Source organism: Petromyzon marinus, chromosome 24 (assembly GCF_048934315.1).
Source record: "Petromyzon marinus isolate PM22_M1 ecotype Great Lakes invasive population chromosome 24, UKy_Petmar_22M1.pri1.0, whole genome shotgun sequence".
In the NCBI taxonomy this organism is placed as follows: domain Eukaryota; kingdom Metazoa; phylum Chordata; class Hyperoartia; order Petromyzontiformes; family Petromyzontidae; genus Petromyzon; species Petromyzon marinus.
Genome location: NC_133690.1, coordinates 1142853 through 1159451, shown reverse-complemented (window position 1 = coordinate 1159451; position 16599 = coordinate 1142853). Strand labels below are relative to the sequence as shown.

At 43.6% G+C, this 16599-nt stretch overlaps 1 protein-coding gene across 2 annotated transcripts in view; it reads left to right on the top strand.

Annotated features, from left to right (window-relative positions):
- Positions 1-340: 340 nt before the first annotated feature.
- The window catches only part of LOC116945467 (uncharacterized), a 57497-nt gene continuing 41238 nt past the window's right edge, over positions 341-16599 (top strand). Inside the window, exons 1-2 of one of the 2 annotated variants that reach the window (XM_076069289.1) lie at positions 341-437; positions 1279-3259. Coding sequence is in view for 1 of the 2 variants with exons in the window: in XM_076069288.1 (XP_075925403.1) it covers positions 3884-3954 (71 nt within the window). In the remaining variant the exon portion in view is untranslated. Of the gene's footprint in view, positions 438-1278; positions 3955-16599 lie in introns of both variants that reach the window. The other variant, XM_076069288.1, reaches the window with a different exon arrangement.

The following is a 16599-nucleotide window of genomic DNA, read 5'->3' as shown; positions in this document are numbered from 1 at the left end:
GCAGTGTGGTGAGAGGGTGAGCGTGTTGTTGTGACCTGCAGTGTGGTGAGTGGGTGAGCGTTTTGTTGTGACCTGCCGTGTGGTGGGTGGGTGAGTGTGTTGTTGTGACCTGCAGTGTGGTGAGTGGGTGAGTGTGTTGTTGTGACCTGCAGTGTGGTGAGTAGATGAGTGGCGTTCACGGGAACAATAATCGTGGTAGTAGCGACAGAAGATTGACAAGGAGGAGACTGACCGCCGATGAGCACGTGACTGTAGTGAATGAGTGAGCGCTGAATCATCCACCACGCTCTCCGATTTACTTACGTTGGTTGCCGATTTCCGCATGAATCGCGCCTATAGGTAACACACGTGGGGGTGTGAGTTCTTGCGTGCGTGCGTGTGGTGGCTACACACGGGGCACAGCAGCTGTGGTTCCCCCACAGCGGAACACAGTTTCCGTGAGTACACACAGCATTTAAACAGCTCCCATCGCCACGTGAATAGGCCACCACTTTGCATTCCCACGTAGTTTTTTTTCTTTAGGAGAGTAAGCAAAGGCGAGTGGTGGGAACACAAAAGGGGGCCCCGTTGTTATGCATTCGATGAGTTTAGGGTCTGAAGAGAATGAGACGGCGGTGCGGGGTTCGGGGGCACTTAGGGATGGAGCTGTGGGGGTATGAGGCGGGGGGGAGATCTGCGTCTCCCCCCCGCCTTTGACATGGAAATGAAGCTGGCGCGGAGAGGCGGGGGAGTGGCCGAGGGGGCGGCGTCGCGCGCACGCGAATATCCGCCCCGGCCCCCCCGGCTCCCTCCCCCTCCACGTGAGACCCCCTTTGTGCAGCCCCTTGCAAACACCGCGCATTGACACGCGGGCTTCTCATGCAGTGATTTGCATTGAGTCATGCGGAATTTAGTCACGAGGCAATGCTGCATGCAAGTAACAAAAAACAACCCGCATGTTACTTGCTAAGAACCGTACCATGCATGTACCACTGCCACATGGAGTCAAAAGTTTACGCGTTTAGAGTATTTGGCCGCTATACATTTCCACTTGATAAGCCACTTTGTCGAGCTGTCATTTGTGGCCAGGTAGCTTCTGAAAAATAACTATATAGCTCAATGGGCCTTACCTGGACGATTAACAATAGTTGAGTTTGTTTTGAAGCATCATTCAGGCTCATACCTGCTGAGCTTCCGAGATCGGGCGCGGTGCATGTCGTGGGCGCAGTACTGAATTAGAGTATGTTAACATACATTATGCCTACATTTGACACTTGAGGCATGTGGATCGGTTGTCAGCCCCATGCAGTGACTGCTCAATGAGAAGATTAACAGGCGGGAGGGTCGCGCCACTGGTTGGGGAGGCTCAGCGTTGCTGCCGGCCCGTCGCCACCTGGCGGCGAGTGTCCTCGCCACGGCACGCGGAGGAGACGGGGCTCTGATTCCTCCGCGCTCAAGGTGGACGGGGATCTTGGGGGCTACTCCGCCGGTGGCTCCGCTCAACCGGTGCGAGCTTCTCACCGGGCCCCGGAGAATGTTGAACTTGCCAGCGGCACGGCTTAGCGCGTAGGGTCGGCAACCAAATACGGTGTCCAGATGGACACTACCTCGCCTGGTATGGAGAGGTCGTGGGTCCGATCCCGACGCCTGCTGTATATTTGTGGTCGGCATGTTACTCTCCCCGTGGTGGCGTGAATTCTCCTCCGGGTCCTCCGGTTTTTCCCTCCACAATTAGAAACATGCGTTTAGAGTACTTGAGACATCATTTGTGGCCAAGTCGCTTTTGAAAAAGAGCTGTCTAGCTCAATGGCACCTACTGTACCTGGCGCAATAAAAAAAAGTTTTCGTTTAACAAGAAGAGCCATTTTATTCGAATTCGGGTAAAATAAATTAAAAAAAACACTCAATATTTCAAGAACCGCGATGCCTGCGAATACATTACGGCGTCACGATACGGTCCTTAAAAGAGCCGCATGCAGCTCCGGATGCGCAGGCCTTGCCGCCCGCTGGCTTAACGCGAGGACCAATGGCTCACAGGCACTGCTCGAGTACCCGGAGAGGGCGCGGAGAAACACGAACCACGGGACGAGGAGGTTGCGAGGCACTCAGCCGCTGTGCCAAACGGTCTGCACTCCTTGGCATTTCTGACTGACAGATACAACAAATGGGATGAATCAGCTGTTACAGACGGCATGATTCCTCATGAAATAGTTTGAGCAGAAGCAGCTTGAGATTCATATTTTTTGGTCCTTTCGGGAAAGTCACGTCGATAGAAAATACAATTAAAAATAATAATAATAAAGCAAAAAACCACGACGTTTCGATCGCAAAACAAGCGGGCTTCGTCAGGCGATGGGTTTTTGCTTTATTATTTTCAAATGTAAAATTTAATTTAATAATCTTTTATTTTTATTTTATCTACGTGACTTTACCAAAAAAAACCAAGAATATGAATTCCTGCAGTGACGAAAGTTTTAAGTGAAAATTCATCTTCAGACTAGCAGTCAAATACATCGTGGGAGTGATTCTGCTGTCTCGGCGTGCTGTACAAAGGTCCACGGTGTTGCTCCACGGAGAGTGTGCAACTCGATCCTTCTACTAAGCGGGCGTCTCTGTAGCCGAGTGAGACGGAGCGGCTCCTAACATCGTCAGCGTGGCCTCCAGTGAGGCGCTCTCCAGAGACACGGCAGCGGTGGTGGTGTCATTATTGTCGGGCAGAGTGAGTGACGGCCGTGAAAAGGCGACTGTGTGAGGCATCATTCCCAACATACCCGCTCCTCCCTCCCTCCACCAATATCGTTGAAACCCGTGACAGTGCTGATATTGCGCCTGTTTACGCAAGAGCGCCTCACTGATGAGTCTCGAGCGTCTTTAGAGGAGCAAGCAACTGCTTAGCAGTGCGCTGGATGTCCTTCCTGCCTTGTTCAATGCACCGCCGTGACAAAGACGCTGCAGTCGGAGGGACGGCGTCTCCGAAAACCCCCAAGCGGCGTTGCAACTCGGAGCAACGAAGCGCACACAACATTGCACGGAGATGAGAGTGCGTGGCAGAGTGGCGGCGGGGCTTTGAGTTCCTCCTTTGTATCCGCCGCGCCCGAGGAGTGGGGGTTCGCGTGAGTGGGGTTCGCACACAGAGCCCGCCCCTGTCGCCGTCTCCCGGCCGTGAGCATCTCCTGGTAACAAAACTCCACTAAGCACCAACAAAGCTGCGGCTGGCAGAGGGCCCAGCGATCAGCTTCACGTTCAGTGACGGCTGCCCCGGCACCGCGGGCTTGACAAGGTATGCCATGTATGTTGAACTTCTTTCGCACCGTACGTAGCCAACCGTGCTCATCGGAGGTGCGGGCGAAGGACGACAAACTAAACACAAAAATGCAGTTCTAAAGAAATTCGTTTTTAATCTCGATGATGATTTTAAAGTGGATATCTCCAGTGGCTTCCTAATATCGGAAGAACGTTCCAGACGGCCGCAGAAGCACATCTGAAAGCGCGCGATGCAGCGACCGTGTGTGTTCGATGGTCATCCAAAATTCGCTGCGAGAATAACCGGAGTTCGCGTGATGTTGATTTAGTTAAAGCTCCTGGACGAGGTCAGCAAGGTATTGAAGGTCCATTCGTGGCAAGCATTCTGTGTGTAATGAGTGCGATCTGATGTATTCATTCGGAAACCGGAAGCCAATACAAAGCCAATGTGAGAGTAGGGGGGGGGGGGTGGAGAACCTTCCGTAAGAGGAAAAACCAATCCCTGATACACCGAAGAAGAACCACCACACGAGGCGAAGCTTCCCAGGCTGCTGGGCTCAAGTGCCGTCGGCGAGCAGCGCCCATGAGAGGGCCGGCGCAGCGCACGAGGGGGCCGAGCACACCGCAGCACGCACTGCCTGGCTGTGTTGGGTCGCGGTGAATGCGATCGCAGGCACGGCGTGAAGCCCCTTCCCCCCCCTGGGGGCCCGGGCTTCACACACATACCCCCAGGTAAATTGCTGGGAGTATTCGAGAAGAAACGGAGTAGCACTTGGAGTGGACGACTCGGGGATGCTCAGTGGCGTCGTAACGACATCATCAGCTCAGGGGATGCGGCAATCGGTCACGTGGTGATTCTTCTCGCACGGTCGCACCCAGGAGATTATAGATTGCGGCTCTTCTTGCCCGTCTCGAACATCTAACGCTGGAGAGGGAGCCATTGCGGTTGTCAAGGGGCCCCAACTCATAGCTTTGGCCACCAGGGGGGGTCGGGGGGTCAAGGTACCCGCTGCCCCACTCCGTTACGCGACCGGTGGTTGCCCAGTGCTGCGGTCGGTGACCTGGGTTTTCTGTCGCTCCACACTTCTGGCTGTCACCTGGTGAGGCTGGTTGTAATTAGCGGCTAAGCGTCGTACTCGAATTGTAAATGTTGTGGGTTTACTCCCCCGCTGCTGCCCGGCGAGCTCGTGCGGATGTGTGGCCGGTGGCCTTCCCGCAGCCAGGCAAGGCGCCGCAATCCGCACACGCCCTGTCCGTGACACTCGCGAATCTCCTCCCGTGGTCATGATGTCTCAATGGGACTTGTTTGTACCTTGTTTAAATCACGCTTGCTTACCAGCTAAACACCGGAGTCTAAAGAGTCTTTTTTCACGTGGGTCCTGGCCCAGTTGCTGCTGCTGTGTCATCAACAATTGAGTGATTTTCAAGTAATGTTTTGTCATTGGGATGTATGGGCAATATCGGTTAAATTGTGTTCGATTTTTTTAGCAATAGGAGGAAACGGGAGAACCAAGATGAAACCCGCATAGAACAGAGGGACAATATGCTGTGAGACAACATACACGATACAACATACACACAGAGGGACAACATACACACAAAGAGACAATATACACACAGGGAGACAACATACACAGAGAGACAATATACACACAGGGAGATAATATACAGTACACACAGAGAGACAATATACGCACAGGGAGACAACATACACAGAGAGACAATATACACACAGATGGACAACATACACACAGAGAGACAATATACACACAGAGGGACAATATACACACAGTGAGACTACATACACAGAGAGACAATATACACACAGAGACAATATACACACAGAGAGACAATATACACACAGAGAGACACTATACGCACACTGAGACTACATACACAGAGAGACAATATACACAAAGAAACAATATACACACAGTGAGACAATATACACACAGTGAGATTATATACACAGAGAGGGACAACATACACACAGAGAGACAATATACACACAGAGAGACAATATACACACAGAGAGACAACATACACAGAGATGGAACACATACACACAGAGAGACAACATACACACAGAGAGACAATATACACACAGATGGACAACATACACACAGAGAGACAATATACACACAGAGGGACAATATACACACAGTGAGACTACATGCACAGAGAGACAATATACACACAGAGAGACAATATACACACAGAGAGACACTATACATACACTGAGACTACATACACAGAGAGACAATATACACAGAGAAACAATATACACACAGTGAGACAATATACACACAGTGAGATTATATACACAGAGAGGGACAACATACACACAGAGAGACAATATACACACAGAGAGACAATATACACACAGAGAGACAACATACACAGAGATGGAACACATACACACAGAGAGACAACATACACACAGAGAGACAATATACACACAGATGGACAACATACACACAGAGAGACAATATACACACAGAGGGACAATATACACACAGTGAGACTACATACACAGAGAGACAATATACACACAGAGAGACAATATACACACAGAGAGACACTATACACACACTGAGACTACATACACAGAGAGACAATATACACAGAGAAACAATATACACACAGTGAGACAATATACACACAGTGAGATTATATACACAGAGAGGGACAACATACACACAGAGAGACAATATACACACAGAGAGACAATATACACACAGAGAGACAACATACACACAGAGAGACAATATACACACAGATGGACAACATACACACACAGAGACAATATACACACAGAAAGACATCATACACACAGAGATACAATATACACACAGAGCGACAATATACACACAGAGAGACAACATACACACAGAGAGACAACATACACACAGAGACACAATATACACACAGAGAGCCAATATACACACAGAGGAACAACATACACACAGAGAGACAACATACACACAGAGAGACAATATACACACAGAGAGACAATATACACACAGGGAGACAATATACACACAGAGAGACAACATACACACAGGGTACAACATACACACAGTGAGACAATATACACACAGGGAGACAATATACACACAGAGGGACAACATACACACAAAGAGACAACATACACACAGAGAGACAATATACACACAGAGAGACAATATACACACAGAGAGACAATATACACACAGAGAGACAACATACACACAGACGGACAACATACACACAGAGAGACAATATACACACAGAGAGACAACATACACACAGAGAGACAATATACACACAGATGGACAACATACACACACAGAGACAACATACACACAGAGAGACAATATACACACAGATGGACAATATACACACAGAGAGACAATATACACACAGAGGGACAACATACACACAGAGAGACAATATACACACAGAGAGACAACATACACAGAGAGACAATATACACAGAGAAACAACATACACACAGGGTACAACATACACGCAGTGAGACAACATACACACAGGGTAAAACATACACACAGTGAGACAATATACACACAGGGAGACAAAATACACACAGAGGGACAACATAGACACAGAGAGACAATATACACACAGAGAGACAATATACACACAGAGGGACAACATACACACAGAGAGACAACATACACACAGAGACAATATACACACAGAGAGACAATATACACACAGAAACAATATACACACAGAGAGACAACATATACACAGAGGGACAACATACATACAGAGAGACAACATACACAGAGAGACAACATACACACAGAGAGACAACATACACACAGAGACACAATATACACACAGAGAGCCAATATACACACAGAGAGACAATATACACACAGAGAGACTATACACACAGGGAGAAAAGATACACACAAAGGGACAACATACACACAGAAAGACAATATACACAGAGAGACAACATACACACAGGGTACAACATACACACAGTGAGACAATATAGACACAGTGAGACAATATACACACAGAGGGACAACATACACACAGAGAGACAATATAGACACAGTGAGACAACATACACACAGGGTACAACATACACACAGAGAGACAACATACACAGAGAGACAACATACACAGAGAGACAATATACACACAGAGAGACAATATACACACACTGAGACTACATATACAGAGATAATATACACACAGAGAGACAATATACACACAGTGAGATTATATACACAGAGAGGGACAACATACACACAGAGAGACAATATACACACAGAGAGACAATATACACACAGAGAGACAACATACACACAGATGGACAACATACACACGGAGAGACAATATACACACAGAAAGACATCATACACACAGAGAGACAACATACACACAGAGAGACAACATACACACAGAGACACAATATACACACAGAGAGCCAATATACACACAGAGACAATATACACACAGAGAGACAATATACACACAGGGAGACAATATACACACAAAGGGACAACATACACACAGAAAGACAATATACACACAGAGAGACAACATACACACAGGGTACAACATATACACAGTGAGACAATATAGACACAGTGAGACAACATACACACAGGGTACAACATACACACAGTGAGACAATATACACACAGAGAGACAACATACACACAGAGAAACAATATACACACAGATGGACAACATACACACAGAGACAACATACACACAGAGAGACAATATACACACAGATGGACAATTTACACACAGAGAGACAATATACACACAGAGGGACAACATACACACAGAGAGACAATATACACACAGAGAGACAACATACACAGAGAGACAATATACACAGAGAAACAACATACACACAGGGTACAACATATACACAGTGAGACAATATAGACACAGTGAGACAACATACACACAGGGTACAACATACACACAGTGAGACACTATACACACAGGGAGACAATATACACACAGAGGGACAACATACACACAGAGGGATAACATACACACAGAGAGACAATATACACACAGAAAGACAATATAGACACAGAGAGACAACATACACATAGGGTAAAACATACACACAGTGAGACAATATACACACAGGGAGACAAAATACACACAGAAGGACAACATAGACACAGAGAGACAATATACTCACAGAGAGCCAATATACACACAGAGGGACAACATACACACAGAGACAACATACACACAGAGACAATATACACACAGAGAGCCAATATACACACAGAGGGACAACATACACACAGAGACAACATACACACAGGGTAAAACATACACACAGTGAGACAATATACACACAGGGAGACAAAATACACATAGAGGGACAACATAGACACAGAGAGACAATATACACACAGAGAGACAATATACACACAGAGAGACAACATACACACAGAGAGACAACATACACACAGAGACAACATACACACAGTGAGACAATATACATACAGAGGGACAACATACACACAGAGAGACATCATACACACAAAGAGACAATATACACACAGAAAGACAATATACACACAGAGAGACAATATACACACAGAGAGACAACATACACACAGAGGGACAACATACACACAGAGAAACAATATACACACAGAGAGGCAACATACACACAGAGAGACAATATACACACAAATGGACAACATACACACACAGAGACAACATACACACAGAGAGACAATATACACACAGATGGACAATTTACACAGAGAGGCAATATACACACAGGGAGACAACATACACAGAGAGACAATATACACACAGATGGACAACATACACACAGATGGACAACATACACACAGAGAGACAATATACACAGAGAGACAATATACACACAGATGGACAACATACACAGAGATGGACAACATACACACAGAGGGACAACATACACACAGAGGGACAATATACACAGATGGACAACTTACACACAGAGGGACAACATGCACACAGAAAGACAATATACACACAGAGAGACAATATACACACAGGGAGGCAACATACGTACAGATGGACAATATATACACAGATGGACAAAATACACACAGAGAGACAATATACACACAGATGGACAACATACACACACAGAGACAATATACACACAGAGGGACAACATACACTCAGAGAGACAATATACACAGAGAAACAACATACACACAGGGTACAACATACATGCAGTGAGACAATATACACACAGAGAGACAACATACACACAGAGAGACAATATACACACAGAAAGACAATATACACAGAGACAATATACACATAGGGAGACAACATACACACAGAGAGACAATATACACACAGATGGACAACATACACACAGAGAGACAACATACACACAGAGAGACAACATACACACAGAGAGACAATATACACACAGAGAGACAATATACACACAGATGGACAACATACACACAGAGAGACAATATACACACAGAGAGACAATATACACACAGATGGACAACATACACAGAGATGGACAACGTACACACAGAGGGACAACATACACACAGAGAGACAATATACACACAGAGAGACAATATACACACAGGGAGACAATATACACACAAAGGGACAACATACACACAGAAAGACAATATACACAGAGACAATATACACACAGAGAGACAACATACATACAGGGTACAACATACACACAGTGAGACAATATACATACAGAGGGACAACATACACACAGAGAGACATCATACACACAAAGAGACAATATACACACAGAAAGACAATATACACACAGAGAGACAATATACACACAGAGAGACAACATACACACAGAGGGACAACATACACACAGAGAAACAATATACACACAGAGAGGCAACATACACACAGAGAGACAATATACACACAAATGGACAACATACACACACAGAGACAACATACACACAGAGAGACAATATACACACAGATGGACAATTTACACAGAGAGGCAATATACACACAGGGAGACAACATACACAGAGAGACAATATACACACAGATGGACAACATACACACAGATGGACAACATACACACAGAGAGACAATATACACACAGAGAGACAATATACACACAGATGGACAACATACACAGAGATGGACAACATACACACAGAGGGACAACATACACACAGAGGGACAATATACACAGATGGACAACTTACACACAGAGGGACAACATGCACACAGAAAGACAATATACACACAGAGAGACAATATACACACAGGGAGGCAACATACGCACAGATGGACAATATATACACAGATGGACAAAATACACACAGAGAGACAATATACACACAGATGGACAACATACACACACAGAGACAATATACACACAGAGGGACAACATACACTCAGAGAGACAATATACACAGAGAAACAACATACACACAGGGTACAACATACATGCAGTGAGACAATATACACACAGAGAGACAACATACACACAGAGAGACAATATACACACAGAAAGACAATATACACAGAGACAATATACACATAGGGAGACAACATACACACAGAGAGACAATATACACACAGATGGACAACATACACACAGAGAGACAACATACACACAGAGAGACAACATACACACAGAGAGACAATATACACACAGAGAGACAATATACACACAGATGGACAACATACACACAGAGAGACAATATACACACAGAGAGACAATATACACACAGATGGACAACATACACAGAGATGGACAACGTACACACAGAGGGACAACATACACACAGAGGGACAATATACACAGATGGACAACTTACACACAGAGGGACAACATGCACACAGAAAGACAATATACACACAGAGAGACAATATGCACACAGGGAGGCAACATACACACAGATGGACAATATATACACAGATGGACAAAATACACACAGAGAGACAATATACACACAGATGGACAACATACACACACAGAGACAATATACACACAGAGGGACAACATACACTCAGAGAGACAATATACACAGAGAAACAACATACACACAGGGTACAACATACATGCAGTGAGACAACATACACACAGAGTAAAACATACACACAGTGAGACAATATACACACAGAGAGACAACATACACACAGAGAGACAATATACACACAGAAAGACAATATACACAGAGACAATATACACATAGGGAGACAACATACACACAGAGAGACAATATACACACAGATGGACAACATACACACAGAGAGACAACATACACACAGAGAGACAACATCACACAGAGAGACAATATACACACAGAGGGACCACATACACACAGAGACAATATACACACAGGGATACAACATACACAGATAGACAATATACACACAGTGAGACAATATACACACAGTGAGATAATATACACACAGAGAGACAACACACACAGAAGGACAACATACACACAGAGGGACAATATACACACAGAGGGACAACATACACACAGACAATATACACACAGATAGACAACACACACAGAGAGACAACATACAAACAGAGAGACAACATACACACAGACAATATACACACAGAGGGAGAACATACACACAGAGAGACAATATACACACAGAAAGACAATATACACACAGAGAGACAATATACACACAGAGAGACAACATACACACAGAGGGACAACATACACACAAAGAGACAATATACACCCTGAGAGACAATATACACACAAAGGGACAACATACACACAGAGGGACAACATACACACAGAGAGACAATATACAAACAGGGAGACAACATACACATAAGAGACAATATACACACAGGGAGACAACATACACAGATAGACAATATACGCACAGATAGACAATATACACAGAGAGACAATATGCACACAGATGGACAACATACACACAGATGGACAACATACACACAGAGAGACAATATACACACAGAGAGACAATATACACATAGATGGACAATATACACACAGAGAGACAATATACACACAGGGAGACAACATACACAGAGAGAAAATATACAAACAGATGGACAACATACACACAGAGAGACAATATAAACACAGAGAGACAACATACACACAGATACAATATACACACAGGGAGACAATATACACACAGGGAGACAACATACACAGAGAGACAACATACACACAGAGAGACAACATCACACAGAGAGACAATATACACACAGAGGGACAACATACACACAGAGGCAATATACACACAGGGATACAACATACACAGATAGACAATATACACACAGATAATATACACACAGAGAGACAACACACACACAGAAGGACAACATAGACACAGAGGGACAACATACACACAGACAATATACACAGAGAGACAACACACACAGAGAGACAATATACACAGAAAGACAACATACACACAGAGAGACATCATACACACATAGAGACAATATACACACAGACAGACAACATACAAACAGTGAGACAATATACACACAGAGGGACAACATACACACAGAGAGACAATATACACACAGAGAGACGACATACACACAGAGAGACAATGTACACACAGAGAGACAATATACACAGAAAGACAACATACACACAGAGAGACATCATACACACAGAGAGACAATATACACACAGAGAGACAACATACACAGAGAGACAATATACACAGAGAAACAACATACACACAGGGTACAACATACACGCAGTGAGACAACATACACACAGGGAGACAAAATACACACAGAGGGACAACATAGACACAGAGAGACAATATACACACAGAGAGACAATATACACACAGAGGGACAACATACACACAGAGAGACAACATACACACAGAGAGACAATATACACACACAGAGACAATATACACACAGAGAGACAACATATACACAGAGGGACAACATACATACAGAGAGACAACATACACAGAGAGACAACATACACACAGAGGGACAACATACACACAGAGAGACAATATACACACAGAGAGACAATATACACACAGGGAGATGATATACACACAAAGGGACAACATACACACAGAAAGACAATATACACAGAGAGACAACATACACCCAGGGTACAACATATACACAGTGAGACAATATAGACACAGTGAGACAACATACACACAGGGTACAACATACACACAGTGAGACACTATACACACAGGGAGACAATATACACACAGAGGGACAACATACACACAGAGGGATAACATACACACAGAGAGACAATATACACACAGAAAGACAATATAGACACAGAGAGACAACATACACACAGGGTAAAACATACACACAGTGAGACAATATACACACAGGGAGACAAAATACACACAGAAGGACAACATAGACACAGAGAGACAATATACACACAGAGAGCCAATATACACACAGAGGGACAACATACACACAGAGACAACATACACACAGAGACAATATACACACAGAGAGCCAATATACACACACAGAAACAATATACACACAGAGAGACAACATATACACAGAGGGACAACATACATACAGAGAGACAACATACACAGAGAGACAACATACACACAGAGAGACAACATACACACAGAGACACAATATACACACAGAGAGCCAATATACACACAGAGAGACAATATACACACAGAGAGACAATATACACACAGGGAGAAAATATACACACAAAGGGACAACATACACACAGAAAGACAATATACACAGAGAGACAACATACACACAGGGTACAACATACACACAGTGAGACAATATAGACACAGTGAGACAATATACACACAGAGGGACAACATACACACAGAGAGACAATATAGACACAGTGAGACAACATACACACAGGGTACAACATACACACAGAGAGACAACATACACAGAGAGACAACATACACAGAGAGACAATATACACACAGAGAGACAATATACACACACTGAGACTACATATACAGAGATAATATACACACAGAGAGACAATATACACACAGTGAGATTATATACACAGAGAGGGACAACATACACACAGAGAGACAATATACACACAGAGAGACAATATACACACAGAGAGACAACATACACACAGATGGACAACATACACACAGAGAGACAATATACACACAGAAAGACATCATACACACAGAGAGACAACATACACACAGATGGACAATATACACACAGATGGACAAAATACACACACAGAGACAATATACACACAGATGGACAACATACACACACAGAGACATTATACACACAGGGTACAACATACACGCAGTGAGACAATATACACACAGAGAGACAAAATACACACAGGGACAACATACACACAGAGAGACAATATACACACAGAGAGACAATAGACACACGCAGAGACAATATAAACACAGAGAGACAACATATACACAAAGGGACAACATACATACAGAGAGACAACATACACAAAGAGACAACATACACACAGATGGACAACATACACACATAGGGTAAATATACACACAGAGCGACAATATACACACAGAGAGACAATATACACAGAGGGACAACATACACACAGAGAGACAACATACACACAGAGAGACAATATACACACAGAGAGACAATATACACACAGGGAGACAATATACACACAAAGGGACAACATACACACAGAAAGACAATATACACAGAGACAATATACACACAGAGAGACAACATACATACAGGGTACAACATACACACAGTGAGACAATATACATACAGAGGGACAACATACACACAGAGAGACATCATACACACAAAGAGACAATATACACACAGAAAGACAATATACACACAGAGAGACAATATACACACAGAGAGACAACATACACACAGAGGGACAACATACACACAGAGAAACAATATACACATAGGGAGACAACATACACACAGAGAGACAATATACACACAGATGGACAACATACACACAGAGAGACAACATACACACAGAGAGACAACATCACACAGAGAGACAATATACAAACAGACAGACAATATACACACAGAGGGACCACATACACACAGAGACAATATACACACAGGGATACAACATACACAGATAGACAATATACACACAGTGAGACAATATACACACAGTGAGATAATATACACACAGAGAGACAACACACACAGAAGGACAACATACACACAGAGGGACAATATACACACAGAGGGACAACATACACACAGACAATATACACACAGATAGACAACACACACAGAGAGACAACATACAAACAGAGAGACAACATACACACAGACAATATACACACAGAGGGAGAACATACACACAGAGAGACAATATACACACAGAAAGACAATATACACACAGAGAGACAATATACACACAGAGAGACAACATACACACAGAGGGACAACATACACACAAAGAGACAATATACACCCTGAGAGACAATATACACACAAAGGGACAACATACACACAGAGGGACAACATACACACAGAGAGACAATATACAAACAGGGAGACAACATACACATAAGAGACAATATACACACAGGGAGACAACATACACAGATAGACAATATACGCACAGATAGACAATATACACAGAGAGACAATATGCACACAGATGGACAACATACACACAGATGGACAACATACACACAGAGAGACAATATACACACAGAGAGACAATATACACATAGATGGACAATATACACACAGAGAGACAATATACACACAGGGAGACAACATACACAGAGAGAAAATATACAAACAGATGGACAACATACACACAGAGAGACAATATAAACACAGAGAGACAACATACACACAGATACAATATACACACAGGGAGACAATATACACACAGGGAGACAACATACACAGAGAGACAACATACACACAGAGAGACAACATCACACAGAGAGACAATATACACACAGAGGGACAACATACATACAGAGGCAATATACACACAGGGATACAACATACACAGATAGACAATATACACACAGATAATATACACACAGAGAGACAACACACACACAGAAGGACAACATAGACACAGAGGGACAACATACACACAGACAATATACACAGAGAGACAACACACACAGAGAGACAATATACACAGAAAGACAACATACACACAGAGAGACATCATACACACATAGAGACAATATACACACAGACAGACAACATACAAACAGTGAGACAATATACACACAGAGGGACAACATACACACAGAGAGACAATATACACACAGAGAGACGACATACACACAGAGAGACAATGTACACACAGAGAGACAATATACACAGAAAGACAACATACACACAGAGAGACATCATACACACAG